The 26646-nt window shown below is 37.1% G+C and overlaps 1 protein-coding gene across 1 annotated transcript in view; it reads left to right on the top strand.

The window, feature by feature from the left end:
• SMC6 (structural maintenance of chromosomes 6) overlaps positions 1 to 26646 on the top strand; it is a 66604-nt gene that overhangs the window by 21279 nt on the left and 18679 nt on the right. Inside the window, exons 7-19 of the mRNA XM_066235346.1 lie at positions 5137 to 5217; positions 6249 to 6350; positions 9142 to 9261; positions 9351 to 9449; positions 13183 to 13329; positions 13602 to 13690; positions 13863 to 14027; positions 14400 to 14578; positions 15842 to 16049; positions 17254 to 17368; positions 20527 to 20687; positions 24390 to 24525; positions 25494 to 25574. Of these exons, the coding sequence (XP_066091443.1) occupies positions 5137 to 5217; positions 6249 to 6350; positions 9142 to 9261; positions 9351 to 9449; positions 13183 to 13329; positions 13602 to 13690; positions 13863 to 14027; positions 14400 to 14578; positions 15842 to 16049; positions 17254 to 17368; positions 20527 to 20687; positions 24390 to 24525; positions 25494 to 25574 (1683 nt within the window). The remainder of the gene's footprint in view (positions 1 to 5136; positions 5218 to 6248; positions 6351 to 9141; positions 9262 to 9350; positions 9450 to 13182; positions 13330 to 13601; positions 13691 to 13862; positions 14028 to 14399; positions 14579 to 15841; positions 16050 to 17253; positions 17369 to 20526; positions 20688 to 24389; positions 24526 to 25493; positions 25575 to 26646) is intronic.

Genomic DNA, 26646 nt, shown 5'->3' with positions numbered 1-26646 from the left:
AAAATTTGGATCAAGAATAAAATGATTTGCATTTAGGTGTTGGTTGACTAAGAGTTATGATGAGAGGAGTAAGAGGGAAACAGGAAAATGGGGGGACAAATTAAAAAATTACTATTGTATTTAGTGGAAGAAGAGCTTGATAAAATGGAGAGCCAGGTATGGGAGCACTGCTAGTGAGTTAAAAAAATGAAGTAAAAACCCCCCAAAATGCCACAAACATAAGTTTGAGTCCCAGATAAAATAATTTGTTTGTTATTGAGGTTTGAATGAGAGGAGATGTAAAGGAAAAAGGAAGAAACTAATGTAGAGGGAGAAAAGAAGAGAGAGAGAGAAAAAAAAGAGGGAACCACTAAAAAAAGAAAAAAGAGGAGAGAGAGAGAGAGTTAAGGGTTTTGGAGTGCAACCCTCATAGAAAGAAAGGAAGAGGAAAGAAAAGATAATGGGAGATGTAACACTTATGGGTATTGTAGTTCAAGGAGAGGAGAGAGTAAGACCGGTAGGGAGTTAAACGACCAAATTGGAGGAGGAAAAAAAAAAGAAAAAAGAAAAAAAAAAATCAAGGATGAAGATAAGAGAAACAAACAAACAAATATAATAAAATGGGATAGGTTATAAAGTCTGCGGATTATTCTGATTTTGAGAGGTTATCTTCTTGCTTTTTCTTTTCTCTCCCTCTTCCTGGTCGGCGACTCTACCCCGGGTTCTGCCCCTTTGGCACGCTCAGGTAGAGGTTTGCAGTTGATAAGTCTCTATGGCGATGTCATGTATTGTGCTTCAGTCTCGTTGGCAGTCGAGGCTCATTAGCGTTTATAGGCTCCGACAGTGAGAGAGTCCGTGTTCCAGGAGCCTTTCTCCTAGTCTTTCCTTCCTCAACCAGCAGCCTGATAATCCAGCTATCGGGTTGCTGCTGCCTCTGCCTGGATAGTAAGAGGCTCAAAGAGCGGGCAACTCCCCAATCTTTTTTCCACTCAGCACAGGGCTCTGGGTATGGCTCAGTCAGTCAGAGCTGCTAGCATAATCAGCCGGGGCTTTCGCCTACTCAAAGACCTCTGGCTCTGTCACTCTGTCCGGTAACATGGGCGGGTCTGCGCGGGCAGACCAGGATGTTAGACCGGAAGTCTCGCCCTCTGAGTGAAACCCCTTGCCCGCACTGAGAAGTTCCAATGTTGGAATTGGCTCTCGCTTGTCCCTGTGTGCCGCTCTTTCAAGGCGCTGGGGCAGCCCGTGACTCCGCCCTCGGCCCACACAAAGGCCCCCGACTCTGCCCCTCCGTAGGACAACACGGGCTCCCACTCCGGAGGTGCTGGGAGGAGTCTCCTTCCCACTCTCCGTGCGCGCAGACCAGGATGTGAGGCCGGAGTCTCGCCCTCTGAGTGAAACCTCCCGCCCGCACTGAAAAGTTCCAGTGTTGGAGTTAGCTCTCGCTTCCTCCCCGTGTGCGGCTCTCCCCGGGTGCTGGGGCAGCCCGGAGGCTTTCGGCCCACACAAAGGCCTCTGACTCTGCCTCTCTGTGGAGTAACACGGGCGCACCCTCCGGGGGCTTTGGAAGGAATCTCTCGCCCACTATGCGCCGACCAGGGGATCAGGTAAAATGGCTGCCCCACTTGTCTTTGGCACGAGTGTTAGCTGTATTGCCCAGGTTGTCACAGGAACAGTTTTTCCTTGGCTTAGATCTCCGTGCCACAGCCTGGTTCGGCCGTTTGTGCCGCAGCCTGGATCTATTCACCCCCTTTGCCCGCCTTAGTTTCTATATTCTCAGTTTCCAGTGAAAATCGCCCTGTTCAGGTTAGTGAGGAAGGCGGAGCATTTCTTACTCCCTATTTCCTTCAGGGTTTGGTTATATATTTAGCCAATTTTTCACTCGATCATACCTTTGGGTGTATTGCGAAACATCTGGAGGCTCCAAGGATAGGTTTTTCTGTTTCTAGTTGAAGATCTTGTTGAGGTTTGGGGGAGATTTATCGGTATCGCTTCCTACTCCGCCATTACTCTCGAGATCTGTTTTAGAAAGGCATTTTTTTTTATGTATTTTGGAGATAATGTTCATACCTATAGGAGACGAGACTTGAGTCCTTCCTGCTAAGGTATTTTGACAGAATAATAGGGAATAGGACACATTGAGTCCTCCATTAACACTGGAATTATCTTTGGATGTTATCTAATCTAGACCCTTTATGTTGTGAGAATCTGGGAGCCAGCAAAGTAAATTTGTACTTCGTTGTCTAGGTATGGGTACCAGTAGCTCCTGGATTGAGATCCAGGCCTCCCCATGTATTCTGATGCTTTACCCATTGAACAACTCTGCCTTATTCCAGGATAATTAACAAGTTTGGGTCTCTTTCTCAGTTTGCTTTAGAACGAAGCTGTGCAGAAAAGTTTCTGTGACGAAAGAAATATTCTGTATTAGACTGTCCAGTGGGGTAGCCACTAGCCATGTATGGCTCTTAAGCACCTAAAGTATGTGCCTGAGAAATTAAAATTTTAATTTTATTTAATTTTACTTAAGTGTAAAAAGCCACATGTGACTAGTAGTTTATATGTCAAGCAACACAGGTTTAGAAAAAGAATTACTAAAATCTAGGTAAAAGCAGATACTAAAAATAAATTTGAGTCTAGAATGTGAACAATTTGTTAAACAAAATCAGGAAAACCAAAAGTTAGAGTTTACAGAATCATAGGTGTCGGGAGACTCGTGAAAGGTGTCTAGTCCAGTTATTGTTCTCTAGACTTAGCTGTGGTGAAGTCATCTCTGCCTGAGGCTTTGAGTCCTGTGGACAGCTGTGTATGTTAGAAAGTTCTGATGTGAGAAGTTGAATAAAGCTTGTTTCTCTAAGCTCCATATTCTGGCGGAAGGAAAACCATATTTCTCTTTTGAAATAATTGAAGTTTGTTATCATAAATTCTTTAGTTCTCTTCTCATATTATTTTAAAGATTCAAGTTCATTGATCAAAATACGAAAGATCTAGAGCTGCACTTACTGGTACGGTAGCCTCTAGCCCACGTGGATGCCGAGCACTGGAATGTGGGCAGTCCAGATTGGGAGGTGTGTGAAATGCACACCAGATTCTGAAATTCAATGCAAGGAAATAACTCAATTTTTATATTGATTACATGTTAAAAAGATAATATTTTAGTTACATTAGATTAGAAATATACTATCAAACTTAATTTACCTGTTTCTTTTAATACTTTTAATGTAGATACCAGAAACCTTGTATGTGTGGTTTTTATTATAGTTCCAATGGCCAGTGTTGGTCTAGAGTAGAGGTCCCCAAACTACGTATGCGGCCCCCTGAGGCCATTTATCCGACCCCCGCCGCATTTCCGGAAGGGGCACTTCTTTAATTGGTGGTCGCTGCAAAGCGCAGCATCGCTCACGTACAGTACTACTTCCAGTGACACGGGACACACGTGTCACGGCTCCGGAAGTGCATCATAACACTTGTTACGGCTAGCAGTGACAAATATGGAACTGGACATTGACCATCTCATTAGCCAAATCAGGCCCATAGTTCCCATAGAAATACTGGTCAGTTTGTTGATTTAAATTTACTTGTTCTTTATTTTAAATATTGTATATGTTCCCATTTTGTTTTTTTACTTTAAAATAAGATATGTGCAGTGTGCACAGGGATTTGTTCATAGTTTTTTTTTATAGTCCAGCCCTCCAACGGTCTGAGGGACAGTGAACTGGCCCCCTGTGTAAAAAATTTGGGGACCCCTGGTCTAGAGTAACCAGGAGAAGAAGAATTCCTTAAAGTATCTGATTATATTTGTCCCCTGTGCCTCTCCGTCTTACCTTTTCTCTGAAGATTACCTATTCATGCTTGTTCCAGGGTCTCAATAAGTAAATATGCAAGAGTCTTAAACAATTTGTAGAGTATTGTAGGAACTAGGAACCCCATTTCAGAAGCAGTGAAAAGGATGTGACGCAAAGAATACAAACTTTGAGAAAGCCCTTCGTCCAAGCTTGGTGGTAAGATGTCTGTCATTAATGCTAGTGCGTTAGGTCTCCCTGTTAAGGAGTCAGATGCAGTATGAAATGAAGATATAGGGCAGGCCTTGTGAAAATACTTGGCAATCAGTCGGGTCTACCTACATAATAAAAAGAATGAGATACACAGACATTTCTTTTTAACTGCATGAATTTTTTATTATTTTAAAAGACCCAAGATTACACTTAAAAGGAAGGTTTAAGCATTGGTATCCTAACAGTAGAATCAGTATCTTACAGATGGTAAAATGAAAGAATTTAAAACCTTTTTCATTTACACTGGCCCTATATATTCTCAGGAACTGGATTATTTTCTAACATACCAGTTACTTTGTTAGGAATAAGATAATACCCTGAATCTTTTTGAAACAATACTTTTTAAAAAGCTATCTCTCTCTCTCTCTCCCTAAAAATCAGTATTACTAAAATTAAAAAGTATTAAAATATTTTAAAAATACACTTTGAACTGTCATTGCACTTTACTGTTACCTAATTGGAATTGGTTAGCCAGAGGTGGTTTAAACCAAGTAATGGCTTATTTAAAATGACTGGTCCTTTCAAGTGATAGAAATGACTAATGTTTCCATTTCTTTTACAATGTCTTCATGGCAAAATAACAAGTGGGGAAATTTGAAAAATTGCTGTAAGAAAAATAAAGAAAACATCATAATTCTGATTAAAAATAAACTGACTTGGACTTTTTGTATTTGAAGAAGCTAAGTAACTTGCCCAAGGCTACATAGGCGGGTAGAAACAGCCCAAACAAGGTCTCAAGTCAGCTGACTCCCGTGCAGGGGCTTTCCCAGTCTTGTTTCATGCTGGGAGGGACATTCTGTAAAACAGATGAAAGGAATGAAAACTTTCTAATGAAAACACATCTTCAGAGAATTCTTGTGCTTGTGCCCTCTTGTAACAGAATATGTAATTTTGACTATAGTATTTATTTTAGTATCATGAAATATTGAAACATTTTCTCTGCATTATAACATTTTTCTTTGTATATGCACCCTAATGCTGAAAGCATTGGCTAGTACTTATCCTGCTTGGTGGCACCGTAGGTCAATTGTGTTGTATATTTCAGTTCATTTAGCTTTAAGGCACGTAAGTGACATATTCAAACATAACCTTTTGTTTGTTTCAGGTGGATAATCCAGTTTCTGTTTTAACACAAGAGATGAGCAAGCAGTTTTTACAGTCCAGAAACGAGGGGGACAAATACAAAGTAAGGAGCACCCAGTGAATGTCAGCTTACTGAAAGAGACATTCGTAGTTAAGCCTATATTGTGGACGTCATTCTTGTTCACACAGTAAATATTGAGGTGGTGTATTAACCTATTTAAAATAATACTGTAGGACTAATTTAGGAAATTGTTAAGGTAAATTAACATTACCACAAATGTTAATTATTTTGGTAAATCCTTGCTTTTAATTTTTGGCTTTTAATTCTGAGTTAGCATGTATTTTTATTTTCTAAAGATTAATCATTAAGGAAAAGCAAGGGAATGATTGGCCACACATACATAATAACTTATTTATTTAGATGACATTGGTTAATATTCTATAGGTTTCAAGTGCACATTTCTATACTACATCACTGTGTGGCATTGTGTGCCCACCCCCCAAAGTCAGGCCATCTCCAGCACCTTCTGTTTGGTCTCCTTTACCTTTACCACCTCCCGTACCCCCCTTCCTCCTGGTACCTACCCATCATACTGTTGTCTGTGTCTGTGAGTTTCAGTTTTATATCCCACATAGGAGTGAGATCATACAGTTCTTAGCTTTTTCTGTCTGAATCATAATTTTAATACCTAAGTTATTTGAAACTCAGAAAGCTAATGCAATTGTGACTACTATTAAAACTTACAATACACTTTTAAATGGGTTTCGGTATCTCCGTTTCTAAAAATTTATAATGCACTATGATCAAACATATAGATGTTTTCTTTGTTTCTGTATTTGCTTAAAGAATGGGAAAGTAAGTGAAAATGAGCTTTCAAAATGGCATTACTGTCACAGCAAAAGTGTTCTTTCATGGAGTTTTAATGGTTTTTGCAAATGAACATGTAGATGTGAATGTAGTCGGTTAAGTAAATTTTAGGTCTGAAATAATACATTTTTTTGTGTTTATGTGGATTGTTTAAGTATGTTTTTCACATCTTGTTGACATAATTGGTCTAAAAGTTTTGAAGACCAGTTTTTTAATAGTTCCATGGAAGTTTGCAAACTCATAATTGTATTTTCCTTGTTGTGTAGTTTTTCATGAAAGCAACCCAACTTGAACAGATGAAGGAGGATTATTCATACATTATGGAAACAAAAGATAGAACAAAAGAGCAAATAAATCAAGGAGAAGAGGTAATGCAGTTATTTTTGAGATCTGTCAAAATTCTATAGGTCTTATAAATGGTATTATAGAATTATATACCATATATACCATATATAGATGTCTATATAAAAGATGTCTAATAACATTTTTAAAGCACTCTGAAGTATATGAAGTGTGGTTTTTATGTTCAGGGTATTTTTTAGCCTTTTTTGTTTTATAATAATGGGTATGTACATGCTCTACTTCCTTTATTAGACTATAAACTAGAGAAAAGGACAGTATCTTATATTTTTATACCTTGATATATGATTGATTGGTTGTATAATAAGATACCTCAAATTCCCACTCTAGATTAAAATCTGTAATATTTCTTTTGATGGGAAAATAAACATAGGCCTCAAGCTGATACTAATTCTATATCTTATTCTTTTGTTCTTTAGTCAGTTTTATACAACCAGGTGAGCTTTTAACAACTTAGCTTGTCTTTTTGAGCTAGACTTGTACTAATGATTGACTCAGGTCAAATTTATTAGTTGTTACACAGACCTTTCTACTTCAAGTTTTTATAGAATATATATTTAAAATGAAGTCCATAGTTGTGTGGCTCGTGAAGTGAAAACTCAAAAAGCAAGGATGACATATTTATTTTTATTCTTCACATTATCCCTTCAAACTTGGCATATGTGGTGGTGTGCAAGGAGGCACTATAACCGTAATTAATATAGCACACTTCTTAGAGTATAAGTGTTATTATTAAGGAAAGGAAATATTTGCATGTTCAAGCAAATGTACTTAGTATATGCTGTATTATTTTAAAAATAATAAATCAGGACTTTGAAAAACTTTGCTTTAGACAGGCTGGGATTAAATACCCACTTTCTTCATGGCATACCTTGTCATCAACAGTTAAAGATATTCTGATTATGAAGCTTAGGAAATACTTTCCTATATCATGCAGCAGAGTTCCTTATGCAGAATATGCACTTAATAAGAACTTTTTTCCAGTTAATTAAATGCCTTATATTGCTGTACAGAAAAAGTAAACAACGAGAGATCAATATATTATATGATATAATAAAATAAGTGAAAAGTAAATAAAAATGTGCTCTCTTTGTCTAAGAATGATATAAATTAGGACAGTGGCAATGGTAATAGAAAGAAAAGCTTTAAAATAATTTGGCAGGTGTTATATAGTACTATAGGAGTTTAATTTAGGAGTAAAATTGAGACAGAGGAGACATCTAGAGTGACAGAATAACATCTATTTTAATAATTCAAGCAGTAGAGTAAATTTCATAAGGTAGGAAGCTTGGAAAGAGGAACCAGTTTTTCTTTTCTTTCTTTTTTTTTTTCTTTTTTTTCTTTTAAGAAAGATGATGCATTCCAGTTTGAAGGAGTGAGTTTTGGAATGCTTATAAAGCATCCAGGTAGGAATGCAAAGTGGGAAGTTGCAGGTGTGAGTTAGGCATGCAGAAGTTAAGCCTGCGGTGGGGGGTCTTCAGTGTGTTGTTGGTATCCAAGCCACAGGTCGTGTCTGAGACTGAGGAGTGAAGAGGGCGGGGCCAGGCACAAGTCCTGGGGATACTTGTGGAAGTCAGAGAGGCCAAGGGAAGGGGGAACTTGAGAAGGAAGTGGTCCCAACTGTACTGAGTGGGCAGACATCATATACTCTTCTGTATGTAGTGGCATAATTGTTGCAGATGTCCGTGGCAAGGCGAGTTTCAGTAGTGGTGAGAGTAGAAGACAGATTTATGGGGCTGGAAATGTGAGGAAATGGAAGAGATTGAGATAATTTTCATGAGATGGATGGAAAGAGGAGACTTATAGGAGGAGGTGGTGCCCAGGGATGAATAATGGTGGTTTTGTTTGTAGTGGGAAAAATAAGTGATAAAGATTTAAGTATGATAAAAGAAAGTCAGTGAAGAGGGTGGAGTGAAAGATGACAGAGCAACAGGAAAAATCAACTGAAGTTGAACTGAGAAGGCAGAAAGGGGCGGTAGAATCGATGGGGCGTGGACTTGAGGACAACGGAAGCCACCGTTCTTGTGGTGGGAGGAGATGACTGCTGTAGATTTCTAGATAAGGTTGTTGGAGTGGAAGGGAATGTCTCTCTAATGACTACTAAATTCTCTGAAATAGGAGGCAGGGAGAATGAATGAGGGATTAGTGTGGTGGAGTGTATGAGATTTGAAGAAAGTGCTGATGGGTTGAAATAATCCTGGAGAATGGGAAAGTGACTTGGATAGGGAAACAGTACAATGAGCAGTATAAGACTCTAGTTGAATGTGAGTGTAAAGAGGTGGATAGGCTGTCTATCCAGGTGTGCAGAATATAAAATCTAGGAGCCACTTTAGTGACTGTTCTGATGTCATATTTAATACTTATTTGATCATTTTATTTATTAAGAGAGAGCTTGGATCTCTTTAAAAATCTACTTTATTTGATTTTTGGAAATAAATTTCTTCTGAACCTTCCAATATGTTTCGAATGGTACGGGATGCACTTTGCCCAGAAAATATATCAGTCTGTGTATCAAATGTGGAATAGAGATAAGATGGTAAAGTATTTTGTGACTTGTTTATACTTGTGTTGTCTTAACCCTTTTATTTCTTTGTTGTTCTTCATATGAAGAGTATTTGGCCATTTTTATAGTGCAGAAATTAATAAAATTACCTAGTAAACTATACCAAAGAACCAAAAAAGTCATTTCCTAGCAAATCTCTTTTAGTACTTATTTAGGCAATGTATTCAAAAGAAATACCTATGTAAAAAGTCTTGTCTTTTCAATGTTAGTAAAAAATAATATCCTTTTTTTTATAGCGACTTATTGAGCTGAAGCGCAACTGTTTAGAGAAAGAAGAACGTTTTCAAAATATGGCTGGCTTAAGTACAATGAAGACTGATTTAGAATACTTGAAACATGAAATGGCTTGGGCAGTGGTAATTGTCACTTATTTATTCACCTATATTTGTACCGTAAAGAGTATCTTTGGTTACAGTTAGTGATTTACTATATAATTTCTTTCCAGGTTAATGAAATTGAAAAACAGTTGAATGCTATTAGAGATAATATCAAAATTGGAGAAGATCGTGCTGCTAGACTTGAAAGGAAAATGGAAGAACAGCTGGTAATTAGTTTTTAAATTCAGATTTAGTAGGTTGAATCATATGAAATAGCTGAATTAGATTATTTATGACCTACAAAAGTAGCAGTTTCAACTTATATATTTACCTGATTTGAATTTTTTTTTTTTTTTGTATTTTTCTGAAGCTGGAAACGGGGAGAGACAGTCAGACTCCCGCATGTGCCCGACTGGGATCCACCCGGCACGCCCACCAGGGGCGATGCTCTGCCCTTTCCAGGCGTCGCTCTGCCGCAACCAGAGCCACTCTAGCGCCTGGGGCAGAGGCCAAGGAGCCATCCCCATCGCCCGGGCCATCTTTGCTCCAATGGAGCCTTGGCTGCGGGAGGGGAAGAGAGAGACAGAGAGGAAGGGGGGGTGGAGAAGCAAATGGGCGCTTCTCCTATGTGCCCTGGCCAAGAATCGAACCCGGGTCCCCCGCACGCCAGGCCGACGCTCTACCGCTGAGCCAACCGGCCAGGGCTGATTTGAATTTATTAAGCAAAGGAAGCCCAAATTTTTGTTCAAGGAGTATTGTGGCAACTGTCTTTTAAAAATAGTACACTATTTGAATATGATCAGCCTGTCCAAGCTAATGCTGTAGGACTCTAAATTCATGAATGTGGACAATGGGACCTTGTTACTGAGTAGAACTATTAGAACTTGAAGCTTTTTTTTTTTTGATAGTTATTTTTATTATAAAGGCAAGCATGAACATACTTCTGAAGTTGTGCATAACATTAACTTTTAGTTAAAAAGTTGGCTTATTTTGATATTAAAATTCTTTAACAAATTCTATAATGGATGGAACAATTAAAAGTCATTAACTGTCCTATTAGTTGTCATGCTAATGACTACAAATACCCCATAGATTTATAAACAAAGTAAAAATAATATTCTGCATAGGAACAATGGATAGAGCTTGAAGCTTTTACTTTTGGATTCACAAAGGAATAGAAACCAAAGATGACTTGAGAAATAAGAGTGCTAGGATAATACTCAGTTAGAAAAGCATTAAAGCTAAGTATCATGTAGTGTAAGACCTCAGAGCCAAACATGAAACTTTTAGGGAACTGAGTTTTAGGGCCCAGAACTGTCAGAGGATTTTATATGGGTAAAACGTAAGTTGTTAGGTTTGTTAAGGTTAATTTCAACCTGAGATCTAAGAGCCCCTTAGATTGATGGGTAGAATGATATTATTTATCTAAGATTCGAGAAAGTCACAAAGTTTTCCACCTGGCCTTGAGGAAGAAGCTGGTTGAGTGGTAAATAAAGACAGTCGTTTTCTGTTGGGGTCTTTCCACATGGACCTTTTTACGACACGGCAGGTCCCTTGTTTATACTGGCCTTTCCGTTTGTTTTTCAACAGCTTTATTGAGATATACTTCAAATACCATACAATTCACCCTTGCAAAATTTACAGGTCAGTGGTCTTCAGTATTTGCACAAGAGTATGTGGCCAGCACTGCGGAACTGTTCGCACTGTTGTGCCAGATGGGCTCTCAGCCTTTTCTTTGTGTATAGGACCCCCTGACCACCACCCCCAGACTCAGTGTGGCTGACTTACCTCTTAGTATTTTGTGCTACTTAGGAATGTTGGCCCCAAGTTTGGGTGTAGTAGAAGATGCTATCTTCCCCACCTTGCTTTTTTCTGTATGCCCTCAAGTTAAGCAGATCTTTTTCTTTTAAGGGTTATGACATTGACCCATCAAAGGTAATAGATGAGAATGTAAAAACCACAGGAAAGCTAAAGGTGTAGCACATTACTTAGTGATCTCTGGGCTGAGTTCCGTACTCCCTCTTTATGGAAGGAAATGGAAGTTCAACCCCACTCACTTTTCTCACCTCACATTTTCATTTCTGAGAGAATATTCTGAAATTTTCACCATATTCTTAACTTCATTTCTTAGCTTGTCATAGGGGAAAACCTCAAATCACTTCTCTCTTTAGGTATTCAACAATCTAAAAATGGAGTCCAGTTTGAGTAATAGATGCTTACTTTTTATATTCAAATGTGAAAAGGAGAATCTTGAGGCTAGGTGATACCTACTTCTGTAGGTATTTCCATCACTTAAGTGTCTGGGCACTGTATGTAGTAAATGGTAACTTTCTGGAGGATAGGGCTATCTAATTATAAGTTTATGTTCTGCCCACTCTCTCTGACATAAAACTTTTTCCATAATATATATGTGTTTATTGACTATAGAATGACTACTGAGTAGAAGGTTTCTGAGTGAATTGTGTCTAAAGCAGACTTTAAACATGTGTTAACCTAACTGATAACTGAAAATATATGAGTTATGTTTAGTTTGTATAACATGTAGGCCAACTTCAATTTTTATAAAAACATACAGATTATACTATCAATGTTTTAATAATAGAACATTGTTATCATTCTTTATAATGCTTCTTGAATATCCTGCATATTTATAATTCCTTGATCTAGATTTCCTATTCACATGTTTATCGTGAGCACTTGATTCAAATTTCTATCTTCATAGCTTTACATATATGTTCCAGACACTTTAAACTTAACATGTGTGGTTGAATAGCTGTGACAGAGATAATAAGGCTCACAAATCCTGAGGTGGATACTGTCTGGCTCTTTCTATAGAAGGTTTGCTGATTCCTGATATAAATTGTTCTCATACTGTCTCTTCTAATCCATTTCTGTTATCAGTGCCCCATTTGGCACCTAATTATTTTTACTTCAGAATATTATATTAACCTCTTACCGAAATCATCTCCTTTAATTTTCCCCTCCATGCTGCCTTCTTTGTGCTTTCAAAGTGATTTAATATACAGATCTGGTCATGTATTTATTCTCTCCCTGTTGTTGAGACGGTTAAGTTGTAAGCTGATCGTTTTTGACATTTAAGACACTTCTACCCTGTCGTCTTCCTCTTCCACCACTACCTTCTCAGCTGAATCTCCAGAAGTGTGTTTAATTCCTAAAATGGGTGTCAATTCCTTTCTGCATGCTTTATCATCTGTCTCTTAATACCTTTTCCCAACTTCTTTCCTGGTACATCTTCATTCATCTTTTTAAGCCTTAGCTCAAATGCTCCCCTGCTTTGAAGGCATGCCTTACACTTTCTGGCAGACCTACAGGTTTTTTCTTTATGCTTCCACAATTACAGACATACCTAATGGAGCATTATTGTATTCAAACCATATGCTCAATTTGCATGCCTATTTCTCTGCTAAACTTTGTTTTTCCTTAATTGTGTTATTTAAAGACAATTGTTATGGCATCTTTGTATCCCCAGAAGATAGCACATTTGTTGGGAATGTGGAATTAAAATTTAATTATAGTTTAGTATTTTTTAGGTGAAAGGAGGGAAGATAGTAAAGCAGACTCCTTCATGCACCCCAACCAGGATCCACCCCACAACCCCTGTCTGGGGCGATGCTCAAACCATTGGAGCCACTGACTGCGAGAGGGGAAGAGAGAGAAAAGTAGGAGGGGGAGAGGAGCAAATGGTCGCTTCTCCTGTGTGCCCTGACCAAGAATTGAATCCGGGATATCCATACGCTGGGCCAACACTATCCACTGAGCCACCGGCCAGGGCCACATTTTAATATTTTATACAATTATGTTTGCTTGCCTGATGTCTTGAGTTTATTTAGTCAGTATGAAATCAAGTTTATTATTGGGATGTGAACCATATATAATTTTTAAAATTTCTGTTTATTAAAGAAAAATAAAATATCCACCAACAATGTTATTTTTTTAAAGGTCAGGCTTAAAGACGCAGAAAAAAAATACAAGGATATTCAAGATAAACTGGAAAAGATAAGTGAGGAGACAAATGCACGAGCCCCAGAATGCATGGCGTTGAAAGTGGATGTTACTGCCAAGAAGAAGGCCTACAATGAAGCGGAGGTGAGACCAGTTCTGCCGGGGTGCTGCAAGCCTCGTGGCAAACACAAATACTGGTCGCTGGTTTTTAAAAGTAGAGGTTTTGTAATTGTGAACAATTCTTTGTTGCTTTAAGAAGTTTTTAAGTTAATGGTTTCATTCGGCCATTTATGTACTTTTATATAGGTAGGTATTTCTGCTTCTATTCAGCCTCGGATTTAAAGACTTGACAGGGTGAACTTGAATGGGATGTTTATTTTTTTATTTTGCTAAAGTTGTGTCTAACTTTCTGTCAGGTATTATATAACCGGTCCCTAAATGAGTACAGAGCATTAAAGAAAGATGATGAGCAGCTCTGCAAAAGAATTGAGGAACTCAAGAAAAGGTAAGATAGTACTTTGCAGTTTTTATGGTTACTTCATTTTGTAATGAAGTAGTCTAGGTGAAATGGACTGTTTTCTGTATTATTACTAAAGGGATTTTTATCACATTGCTTTATGTATTTTAAGTGTTAGGTTTTTCATGTAACATTTTCCATTTGGATTATTTACTTTTAGTGCTGATCAGTCTTTGGAACCTGAGCGGTTGGAAAGGCAAAAAAAAATATCTTTGTTAAAAAAGAAAGTAAAGGTCTTACAGGATGAAGAATGTTTTGTCAATCAAGAGCTCGAACAGTTTCAGCAAACCATAGAAAAAGACAAAGAAGAACATACTAGAATTAGGTAAGTTTCTGTTATCTGAAAATCATATTGTTTTGCTCTTCATAGGAAGAGAGAAAGCATGGGGGGGTTGTTTGTTTGTTTTCTCTACATAAGGGGTATTTTTAAATTGCTTCTAGGACACCTTTCTTACCCTTGTAGAGTAGGACAACTTCTATTTTTTCTAATCCTCCATTAGTGCATTTTTTTTTCATGCTAGGTTTGGAGGATTTCTGACTATTTTGCTCTAGTGACACAATTTTCAAGTAAAGACACCTGCTTTTAGTTTATAGGGTTACTGGGTCATTTGTTGGTATACAGTTCTTAGAGGAAAAGGCTGAATCTTTCTGGATAACTGTCACATATCTGTTCTGTTCTTCCACTTTTCTGGTTTAGGAGAGAAGAATTAGATGTAAAGCATACACTGAACTATAACCAGAGGCAATTGAAAGACCTGAAAGATAGTAAAACTGATCGACTGAAACGATTTGGCCCTCACGTTCCAGCTCTTCTTAAAGCAATCGATGAAGCTTATCGACGTGGGCAGTTTACCTATAAACCTGTAGGCCCCTTAGGTACCTGTCCCATTTAGTCAGGGTATAATAAACATTAGAAAGAAGTTTTTATTTTCAGGAAAAGGATTGAATCTTGTTTTAAAACTCTGTTATTAAAGAGCTATATAGTTATGTGTGAATTTTAATTGTACATATTTTAAGAAATGATGAGTCACCTTAAATTTAGTAACTTTCCTTTTCGATCTTTAAAGCATAAAATAGTCAAAAGAAAGAGAACTTAGGAAAAGGAAAAGGAATTATAGTTAAATACTCTCATTTTTATTTTTTTCCCCTGATTAAATAAACGAACTAACTTGAATATAACTGATTAGTAGGAAAATCCAGTGACAGCAAGATATGTTTGAAAGGACACTTAGCCGCTGAGTCTTGTGTAACCTTTATAGAATGACTTGTCTTTTTCTTAGTTTCTATTAAGGATGGACAACATTGTTTCTAAGTCCTCTTTCAACTGTAAAATCAGGGGTTAATTATCTCCATATATAAATGAGGTTTTTAAATGTCAGTTGAGTTCTCCTATGGCAGTGGTCGGCAAACTTTTTAGTCAACAGAGCCAAATATCAACAGTATAATGATAGAAATTTCTTTTGAGAGCCAAATTTTTTAAACTTAAACTATATAGGTAGGTATATTCCTTATCGAGGTAGCGCCCGCACGTGGTATTTTGTGGAAGAGCCACATGTGGCTCGTGAACCACAATTTGCCGACCAGGGTCCTAAGGAGTTCTCTCTAATTCTACATGTCATTAGGTAAAAATGACGGTGTATATATAAATATTTTGTTAGTCAAGTACTATATTACTATATAAGTATAATATTATGTACTACTGTATTGTTGTAATGTCTCTACATATGTAGGTCTATGCCGACATTCATTTCAATGAACGAGGCATTTTTTTTCTCTGTAAGTCTCAAGTTCCAGTATTAATCAGTTTTATAGAAAATAAAAAAGAATCTATAAATCTTTTGATTGATTTTCAAAATACCATTCAAAGGCTCAAATAATATAAACTTAAATAGAAAAACCACTGTAGATTTACATTAGAGTTGGACAGCTTTTTTCAGAAGATTTAGTGGGTTTTCTCCCCAGTGTATTCAATGGGTGTGGGGGATTTCCCATTCAGTTAAAATAACATTTATAATATTATTTAAGCTGCTTTATATGAAAATATTTAAAAATTACTATTAACTATTATAAAAATATAGTTACATTAATATTTTAAAATAAGTATTCATGAGCTTTTTAATAATTTTCTCTTACTTTTAGGAGCTTGCATTCATCTTCGGGACCCTGAACTTGCTTTGGCTATTGAATCTTGTTTAAAAGGACTTCTGCAAGCCTATTGTTGCCATAATCATTCTGATGAAAGAGTACTGCAGGCACTGATGAGAAAGTTTTATTTACCAGGAGGGATCTCACGGCCACAGATAATCGTTTCAGAGTTTCGGAACGACATATATGATATAAGACACAGGTAAGGCATCAGCAGTTACCAGTAAATACCATTTCTGGTTTGCTTCATCACATGCAAGCTCACAAAGAATTAACACATTTTTATCTTAATCATATCTACACTACTGATTTGTGAAATTATATCAAACTACTTCTTTAATTTCAGGTAGATAAACAAGAGAGATATTCTCTGCCCATGAGGTCTGTTGTAGGAGACAGTACAGTGGACTAGCTGGAGTGGGGCACAGAAATTACACCGATGAGGGCAATGGTGCCAAGCTAGCCAAATAAAGAGGGAGGTATTGAAGAAGAACTTGGGCGCTGGAAGGTCATGGTGCTTTGAAGATTTCAGAGAGCTGTGATTGTTTTCTTTGATTTCCCTTGACGAGCCTTCTCAGGGCACAGCACCTAAGGGGGCCTCTACTGGGTGCTGGCTGCCTGGCCATTTCCCTCCTAAGTAGTTACATGTTTTCTAATTTATTGTCTGTCATCTCTGGTAGAAGTGGATTACAAGGTGTAAGTGCAGTTGAGATGAGGGGGTACTTACGTGTTAGTAGGTAGGTTAGGGAAGAAATCGGAGGAGAGAGGAAAAATGATTAGTCTTCTAGCTATTGAGTTTGTTAATTGCCTTTCAGGCAAATAGAATTTTATGTGCAAAGTGCATGAAGGTATGACATCATAAATGATTCTACAAAAAATAGCATTTGCATTATGGATAGTAATGAATAGATGAAAAGAGATATTTAGGATGAAATCAGTAATACTTGTTACTTGAATGTAAGAGAAGGAAGAATTCAGGATGACTACTAGGTTTTTGGCTGGAGTGACTGCCTAACATGTTATTTTTATACTAGAAATAAGGATGAGAGATAAGAGGAAGTGTTTTCTTTGTTTGCATGAGAATTTGACCTTATGTTAATTTCTAGTTTGATCCCTGGTTTCTAAAACCTCAAAAAAGTGAAATTTCAGCTGTGCTGCCAGGCAACATTGTTATGGTAACAGTGACCCCTGCCAAGCTAGTTGCATCTGGAGTGGAGGAATGTCCTTTAGACATTCAAATGTAATATATGTAAAAGCCAATCTCCTGATTTCTATCCTAAAACCTGCTTTTTCTAGTATCAGATATTTTCACCATCTTATCATCTACTCACCTATTTTTATATATAGGTATGTTTATAGATAATTGAAGTTTGATATATTAATTATTATATATTTTTGTCACCTAGAGCTGCTTATCACCCAGAGTTCCCGACGGTTCTGACTGCTTTGGAAATAGACAACGCAGTTGTTGCAAATAGCCTCATTGACATGAGAGGCATAGAAACAGTGCTACTAATCAAAGTAAGACCAGATGCTTGCTGTATTTTGTTATTTGTTTTCCTAACCGAAGTAGGTTATATAAATTGCTGTTTCCCTCCTGTGTCACACAGAGTTGTTGAAGTTTCATCATTGTACTTTCACCTCATAAGAAAATCTATAGGACAATATAGAGCTGGTGGTTTGTGTGTTTTCTGCCTGAGGGAACTTTATTCCATCTATTTGTTGTAAAATAATTCCACAAATTTATGTTCTTTTGATGCATGATTGTTGGTCAAATAAGTTTGTAAATATGATACATATGTTTGCTCGCTTATAGTTTGCATTGGGTGTGGGAGACAGGCTGTAAGCCGGCAAAGTTATTATAGGCTAAGGCTTAGTTTTAAGACTAAGCCTTTCCTGCCCTTTAAATACTAAGATCTTTTCAAAACTAAGCTTTTCCCCACACTCTTGAATGTTCATGATGTGGGGTGGTGCACTCTTATGAGGAATCCCATTTATGCCTCAGATAAGTGACTTTGCATCAGAGACTTCCTTATTTGTTGTATACTGGATTAAAGGTTTTGATTTCTACACTATAAAATGGGGCAGAACAGGGGCGCTTTCTCTCTCTCTCTCTCTCTCTCTCTCTCTGTTCCTGAAATTAGCATTGCAAAGGAGAGGCAGCCAAGATGGCGGAGTGCTGAAGAAGAAGCAAGTTTGTGCAGAGAGAAGGAGATGGGTGTTGGGCAGATAAAATATATTATGCTCACTTTATTAAAGATGGCACTGCCCACGTGGAAGCCTGTCGCCCAGGTGATAATCTCAGTTGCCCTTCCTGCTTGGGATAGGCATAATTATGTTAATATGTGTTGGAAGAGGGCTTTCGTGCCAAAAGGTTTTAAAGGGAAGAGTGATTACATTCTAGGAAAAGCCCATGCTGTAGGAGAGCCACGTGGAGGAGGCCAGGAGAAGCAGCCAAGATGGTGGAGTGCTGAAGGAGAAGCCAGTTTGTGCAGAGAGAAGGAGATGGGAACAGAGGTGAATAAGGCTGGTGAGCTAGAAACATTTGATACTAGGAAACTCAGATAAGTCAGTAGCTTTGTGAGCACTGAATGAGTGGGTTTTGGAGCCCAGTTTGTGTTTTTACTTGCCCACCGGTACAAGCTAGGATTAAAGATGATGGCTCACCAGTTCTTGGCTCCATTGTTTCTTTACTAACTGTCCGAATCCAATGCGAACCTGCATGGGCCAGGCGGCTGTGATAGTGGCCATGGCTACTGGCTTTACAATGGGGAACAGAGGTGAATGAGGCTTGTGAGGTAGAAACCCTTCATTCTAGGAATACTTAGATAAGTCAGTGACTTTGGGTGCCCTGAATGGAAAGGGAAGTATTTTCCCAGTGTGTGTATTTCTTGCCCGCCAGGTACAAGCTAGGATTAAAGCTAATGACCCACCAGTTCTTGACTCCATTGTTTCATTACCATCTGTCAGAATCAGATGCGAACCTGTCTGGGCCAGGCGGCTATGATGGTGGCCATGGCAACTGGCCTTACAATGATACTTTAAAATTTTTTGTTCATTTTTTTCTTGATTGCCTGCCAAATTCATTTTTTATATACCCTTACAGATGCATGTATGATTATCATTCTTTTTAAATAAGTACTTGATATTTTATGAATCTATTTTCTTAAAAATTTGAGTGCTGTAAAATCAATATTTACTCTTTTTTTTTTTTTTTAACAGAGACGGAGAGAGAGTCAGAGAGAGGGATAGGTAGGGACAGACAGACAGGAACGCAGAGAGATGAGAAGCATCAATCATCAGTTTTTCCTTGCGACACCTTAGTTGTTCATTGATTGCTTTCTCATATGTGCCTTGACCGCGGGCCTTCAGCAGATCAAGTAACCCCTTGCTCGAGCCAGCAACCTGGGGCTCAAGCTGGTGAGCTTTGCTTAAACCAGATGATCCCGCACTCAAGCTGGTGACCTCGAGGTCTCGAACCTGGGTCCTCCGCATCCCAGTTTGACGCTTTATCCACTGCGCCACTGTCTGGTCAGGCTTTACTCTTTATCTGTATGTGTATATTTATATATTTGTTGGATTCAATCTACATATTGTGTTTTATTATTGGCATAAATTTGCTGGGAAGGAATAAGGAAATATAAAACAAATCTGTAATCAAGACAAGCACAATAGTGTGTTTTTTCAATAAAGGAAACTGAGAAGTAATGGTATTGGTAATCCACTGTGTGTGTGTTTTGTAAGTTCATGTTGTAATTATTTGTGGGCTTGGCTCTGTCGTATTTTAAAAGGATATGTGAAAGGAAATAATAAAGTTCTATTGTAAAAATTTGTGCCCAGAGAGGTTGACTTGATGTTCCTTAAAGCCTAGTTCACTTTTATTTTATTTTATTTTTTTGTGGCAGAGACAGAGAGAGTCAGAGAGAGGGACAGATAGGGATGGACAGACAAGAAGGGAGAGAGATGAGAAACATCAATTCTTTGTTGTGGTTCCTTAGTTGTCCATTGATTGATTTCTCATATGTGCCTTGACCGGGGGTGGGACTACAGCAGACCGAGTAACCCCTTGCTCGAGCCAGCAACCTTGGGCTCAAGCTGGAGAGCCTTGCTCAAACTCGATGAGCCCGTGCTCAATCTGGTGACCTCAGGTCTTGAACCCGGGTTCTCCGCGTCCCAGTCCGACGCTCTATCCACTATGCCACCGCCTGGTCAGGCCTAGTTCATTTTTTGTTGTTGTTTTTTTAATTTCCACTGGGGCTTAAATATTCCCAGGCTTTTCCAACATAATTCAGTATTAAAATTTGCTATTCAGTGTCATTTTTAGGGTATAAAGTTATTTGGAAAAAATAAGATTTGTATGAACTGTTGTAAAGTAAATATTTTCATGTGAAAAGTTATTTAAAATACATTTTAATTTTAAATGGATAGCAATAATCGAATTTAAAAATAAAATGTATCGGTTTGTCCTAAAGTATAATTGTGTTGTTTTAAAGACTCTTGATAGGTTTACTTCTTTGAATCTTGAAAGTGATTTTTAAAGTTTTTTTATTTAACTTTTGGAATTACTTTACTTGAATGTTTAAAAATACTTGAATCTTAAAGCAATGACAGGTAACATTGTGAGATTGTGTGCATCAGAAATGTTTTAGCATAACTTAAAAAATGTATTTCTTTTTTAGAGTAATTCTGTAGCTCGTGCAGTAATGCAGTCCCAGAAGCCACCCAAGAATTGTAGAGAAGCTTTTACTGCTGACGGCGATCAGGTGTTCGCAGGACGTTACTATTCATCTGAATATACAAGACCTAAATTTCTAAGCAGAGATGTGGATTCTGAAATACGGTTGGTAGTCACTGCAGCTTCACTGTACTATCCCTACTGCTTCCTTTTGGTTCAGTTTCTTTTATATTACTGTATTGGTAGTCACTTGATGAAGAATTGTGAAGGATCTCTTTCTGCTCTTAAAAGAGCATTTAGCTGGATATAGAATTCTAGGTTATTGGCTGTTTTTCCATCATGATTTTGATGACAGTATTCTGGACTAAGAACATAAACAGTATTCTCTTGACCGGCTTACTACCTGTCTGCAGGGGATAAGGAGCTAAGTCAAAATAAAGGTCAGCTACATCACTGTTGCTGATTCCCATGACAAATGTGCCTGGTGTTTAGTTGTGCTGCTTTTCTTGGTGAAAGTTCAAGTCTCCTGCTTTACATTCTGGCTCAAACTCTGCACTGTGTCTCTCACTGGTATTCTGAGTTGCGCCACACTGTAGATCAACAGGCACATTTAGTACATGTGCCTTGGAAACAGAGTGCTAAAGGAGAGAGACAGAAAGGTTGAACAAAAAACTATACTTAATAAGATTCAAAACATGCAAAAAGAATTTTAGGTAAGAAAAAACATGATTTTTTAACCAAACTAATTCAGTTAATGAATTGGTGGGTTGGAACTTAATAATCTCAAAGGTTACTTAGGTAGAAGAACTTAGTCATAAGTAAAAGAAATAGCTAAGAAAATTGAGTAAAAATTGAAGTCATTCTAAATGACTTACATAGGTAAGGAAATGAGAGTTTTGTTGAAATAGATCTCTTTTTTCAAATCCTAGTCATCTGTGTGATTATGGGAGCAGCACAAAGGGAACTAACCACAGTGGATACTGGTATCATGGTAGTCAGCACACACTTTAAATTGGCATTGAACTTTTCTGATAGAAGGGATGAAACTCCACAGATGTAGAACCGCACCTGTCTGAAAGTGGCCTGTAAGGTCTGGCTGCCCTCTCTTGGTTTAATGTCTTCATGGTTCATCTGTGCCATAGATAAGTGCACATGTGGTTTCTCTATCTTGTTTTTTTCCCCCCACAGTATTACATCATGGAGAGCTTTTCATGTCAGCACATTTAGAACTACCTCTTTGCATGGCTGTACCATGATCTGCTTAACCACGTCCCTATTGATGGACATGGGATTGTCATTTTCTCCTTATTACAGTGCTGCAGTGAGAAAAGTATGGTGGCAGACTTTTGAAAGGATGTGCAGGCCTGTGGTGGCGCAGTGGATAAAGCGTCGACCTGGAAATGCTGAGGTCGCTGGTTCAAAACCCTGGGCTTGCCTGATCAGGGCACATATGGGAGTTGATGCTTCCAGCTCCTCCCTCCCTTCTCTATCTCTCTCCTCTCTAAAATGAATAAATAAAAAATAAAAATTAAAAAAAAAAGCCAAAATAACGGGCTTGAACAAAATTAATTGAAAAAAAAAAAGAAAGGATGTGCAGAGCTTAAATTGTTAATGGTGAAAATGCTGAGTCAGAGGATATATGCGTTTTAAAATTATTTAATTGCTGTTGCCAAATAACTATTATTGATTTATTAATATACAATTTGTGGTTCAAAAAAGTTTTAATAAACAATTACTAATATTTCATATATAGTAAGATAGAAGACTTAATTTTTTTAATTTTATTTTATTATGTAAGTTGATTATTTAATAGTGATTGCCAAATGAGTAGAAAGATTCCCTAATTTCCCCTTATTCTATGACTATTCAAAGACTGTTTCTCTATACCTCCATCAACTCAGCAGTGACAGGGTCCCTTGGGAAAATGGCTCTTGACTTTGAAGTGATTTTTTTTTTTTTTTACAATTTTATATTGAACAAAGTGGCTTCTTCATAGACATAGGGTTTCAAGTCTTAAGTACAGATACTGACTTTGTTTTATTATCCCATGATTATTCTGTATACTTAAGACAATACACATGGGGTGCGAAAGAAATGGGAGAGGAAGCTCTCAGACCAGGTACCAGTGTGGTCACTGCTTTATGCAAGGTCATTAAAACATTACCTCTGGATTTTTGGATTTTCAAAATACCGTAACATTTTAATATAATTTTCTGGAGTTTGTTTTTCAGACTTTATGTTTTTATGTTCTTTAAAACAGATACTGAATGAGTACCTAATGTGCTAGGATATGGTCTCGGCACAAGATTCAACAGGATACAAAGTACAAAAACCTTTCTCTCTCCTGAAGCTTACAGTAAGAAGGAGGACGTAGTAGACTATAAACAAATACTAACTAGTTCAAGGTTAAGTGGTAAGGAGACAGAGCAGAGTAAGGGCTAGAGAGGCAGGAGCGTGCTGGTTCGGTAGGCTGCTCACAGAACATGTATCTGCCCCGTACCAATAGCTCTCACATTCGGAACTGAGTTTCATACCTATTTTACTAGGTAACACATGTCCTTTGTCCATGTAAAAAGTGTTTAAAAACTAAGGAACTGTATGAAAATATGTAACGGAGTTTGTCCTACCTAGCAAAAAGGAAATTGTAAAATTTAGCAATTTGTTTATATAAATTATGTTTAAATTTATTCTAAATATTCAGAAAAATGTTTAATAATAATTATTATTTTTATTTTTGGTTTAGGCTCTCAGTTTCAAAATTTATTTGGTAAATTTTTTGTTGTTTTAGCAAAATTACTATTTGCTAATTAGTGTCCAGATTTATATATGATAAACATTTCTTATTCAATCCTGAGGGTCCATCTTAAATTTTTGCATTTAGCCCCATTTTTACCAGAAATACCACAGTTATTCTCCTTTTCTTCTTTTTATCATTTGTTTGCCATTTATTGAGCTAACAATTACTGATTTCTTTTGTAATTCTGACAATTCAGAAAGGTAACACAGTTATAATATTTCTCTAAGTTTAAGGTGTGTTATTTTATATATCACTAAAAATGATAAAATACAGCCATGGACTGAAAGATGATTTCAGGGATGTTAATGAGGGAAAATAGGCATCTTACTGAAAAACGGCATACACTTTCCACCAGAGGAGTTTTTTCTAACTGCGGAGGTGGTCCTCATTTACCAGCCACCGAACTTGGGAGCCAGGGACCTGGGTGGATGAGGCAGGAAACGAAGCTTTCTGAAGACAGATGCTGGCCGCCGACCTCCCTGGCATTGGCAGCTGCCTTATCCCCATCCCTTCTCCTTGTTCTTTCCTTCGCTCTAACTCCCCACACATTCATTGCATTTCTTCAGCTCAAGTAAATGTGGAGCTCACTGTCAAGTGTATCTGTTCATCCCTCAGTGCCGTTTTACATTTCTTTCCATCCTCCCCATTGGTCCAGCTGTTGACCAACTTTACAGAATACAAGTCAGTTGTCATTTCTCCCAGACTCTTCTGTTCTTAGTTCTATGGACAGAATAGTGTCCTGTGCACGTTGTAATGTGATGGTTTATTTCCTGATTTTTTTATTTGAGTCCTTCATGTCTTAATTCTGTTTCTACAGCTGCCTATCACTATGAGCAACATCTGCCACCCAGAAATCATATACATGCTTTATGAAATAAGTAAACTCTGACTGCTGTTGAGATATTTTTTAACTCTCTTTCTATGTTAATAATTTAATAGGAATATAGAACTGGTTTGATTGAATAGGATTTTGCAAATAAGGTATTAAAATAAGCTTTTATTTGTAAAGACCTAAAGTATTTCTAATCTTCAGAAATAGATTTAAAGTCTTTTTTATCATCTCTATCAAGTGACTTGGAGAATGAGATTGAAAATAAGAAGGCCCAGATATTAAATCTTCAGCAACATTTGTCTACCCTTGAAAAGGATATTAAATGCAATGAAGAATTTTTTAGAAGGCGCCAACTACACTATAAAGAGTTAAAGGTACAAAAATATAAAACATTTTGTTTTCTCAATTTACCTCTTCCAAGCTATTTTTTAAATTCTACCATTCATGCCCTGGCCAGAGAGCTCAGTTGGTTAGAACATTGTACCGAAGTGCAGAGGTTGCCAGTTCAATTCCCAGTCAGGGCAATTTTTAAAAAAAAAATCTACCATTTATTTAATTAGAGAATAGTTCTCAAACTTGACCTTAAGCCCTCACAGTCTTAAAGAGCTTTCTCATAGGTGGGTTTTATCTATCAGCATTTACATTCTTAAAATTAAAATAAAATTTAAGTTTATTAGTTCACTTAAAAAATAATAAGCTATTTGTTAACATAACTAACATTTTTATGAAAAACAACTTTCTAGAACCAAAACTATTTAGTGAGAAGACTGATATTTTTATATTTTTGTAGTAAATATCTGATATGTGGCTTAATAAAACTCAATTGAATTATCCTGTTACCTTATGCAGTCTGTTGCAATAATTATACATCACAGAGTTATAAATCTCCTGTACACTCGTGAGATGATAGTAAAAATGGTGCACAATACCTTAGTGTTGTTATGAAAATAGTTTTGACCTCATGAACCCCTGAAGGACTTCCAGAGGCCACCAGGAGGTACCTGAATTATACTCTGGGAACCAGTGGATTAGTGTAATCTTCCCAGAAATGAGTCTGGATATTTCAGAACAATATTTTCTCTATGGATTCAACATTGTCATCATTTGAAATGTGAAAATGGAGTACTTACATCTTTTTTGTGTGGGAATGGACTACCAATGAGGCTGATCATGGAAGACTTGCTACATAATTCACTTTAGTTCATTTAAAGCTAACATATCACTTATTACATACAGAATCATTCTGTAACATAGAGTAAAACATTAGGAATTAATATATTCTTTCTAGATGTGTATTTTTTAATTATTTTTTATGTTACAAAACCAATATACTTTCTTTCAGATAAAAATAAGAAAAAGTTTTTCTGAAATTCAGGAACTTGAGAATATAGAAGAACACCAGTCTGTAGATATTGCAACCTTGGTAAGATTCTTTTGCTCAGTTGAATGTTGTAAAGGACAAAGCGGTCATTTAGTTTTATAGCATCTGCTCTCAGCTTTTCTCTTATCCTTTTAATGAAGGCAACTTTTTATGATTGCTGTCTCCTACTTACAGATAAAGTGGGCACTACCTGGTGTGTGGCCTTCCGCTCCTTATTGGTTTATCCATATAACACTTGCATGCAAGTGTTGATGTTGATTTTGTCATCTCTATGTGAAAAAGGACTTAATCAAAACTCAGTTGTGCTCTTACAGTTAAATAGTACCATTTTAAACCGAACTGCCTAGCATGGTGTTTTTTGGAGTTAATCAGTATCAATGTTAACGTCTATCTTAGTTGTAGCTGGTCTCTTTGCAAGTTAATGGTTTGCATATTATATTAATTGGGTTGTTACTCTTATTTTTATTTTGTTTTCAGCCATCTGTGTATGATATTCAGCTTAGCTTCCTGAGTTACAGTAAACAGGATTAGATAGATGGCAGAGTTGTTAAAATGAGTAAATATTATTTAGTATCTGTGCTGTTTGACATATTACTTACTGAGGGACACAGCGATGAACAAGACATGTGGAGTCCCTGCTCCCACGCGGCTTTACTCTAATGAGAGTGTGTTCTCATTGTTTATTAGTAATCTTGTTTTCCACTTTTTATTCTTCTGCTTTAAGTCCTTGTATCTGTGACTAAGTTTCTTAAAGGTATGGACTGTGTCTTGTTTGTTTGTTCGCTCAGCATCTGAGACACAGTGCCTGGCACAAGGTAGGTAGGTATTCATAGACACTGCATTTTGAAAGAAAGAAGAATGAGTATGTAGAATTAACTTTCTTTTTGATTATGACCACAAGCACAGTAGTTTCAATTTGTATCCTAAATGTCATCTATTTTTTTAACCTGTTCTATTTTCTAATTTATCATTAGAACTATGAAAACACCCTAGTATTCCTTAAATCTGTCTTTGATCTGATTTGCCTGTTGCCTGAGGTTTCTCCTCTTTTAGAATTGTTTGTACTGTTTTTCAGTCTGATAAAAACAGTTTTTAATTTATTCTGTGTGCTCTG

The sequence above is a fragment of the Saccopteryx bilineata genome, chromosome 6, assembly GCF_036850765.1.
Source record: "Saccopteryx bilineata isolate mSacBil1 chromosome 6, mSacBil1_pri_phased_curated, whole genome shotgun sequence".
Taxonomy (NCBI): Eukaryota; Metazoa; Chordata; class Mammalia; order Chiroptera; family Emballonuridae; genus Saccopteryx; species Saccopteryx bilineata.
Note: the sequence above shows the minus strand (reverse complement) of the source record. Positions and strands in the feature narration are given on the sequence as shown.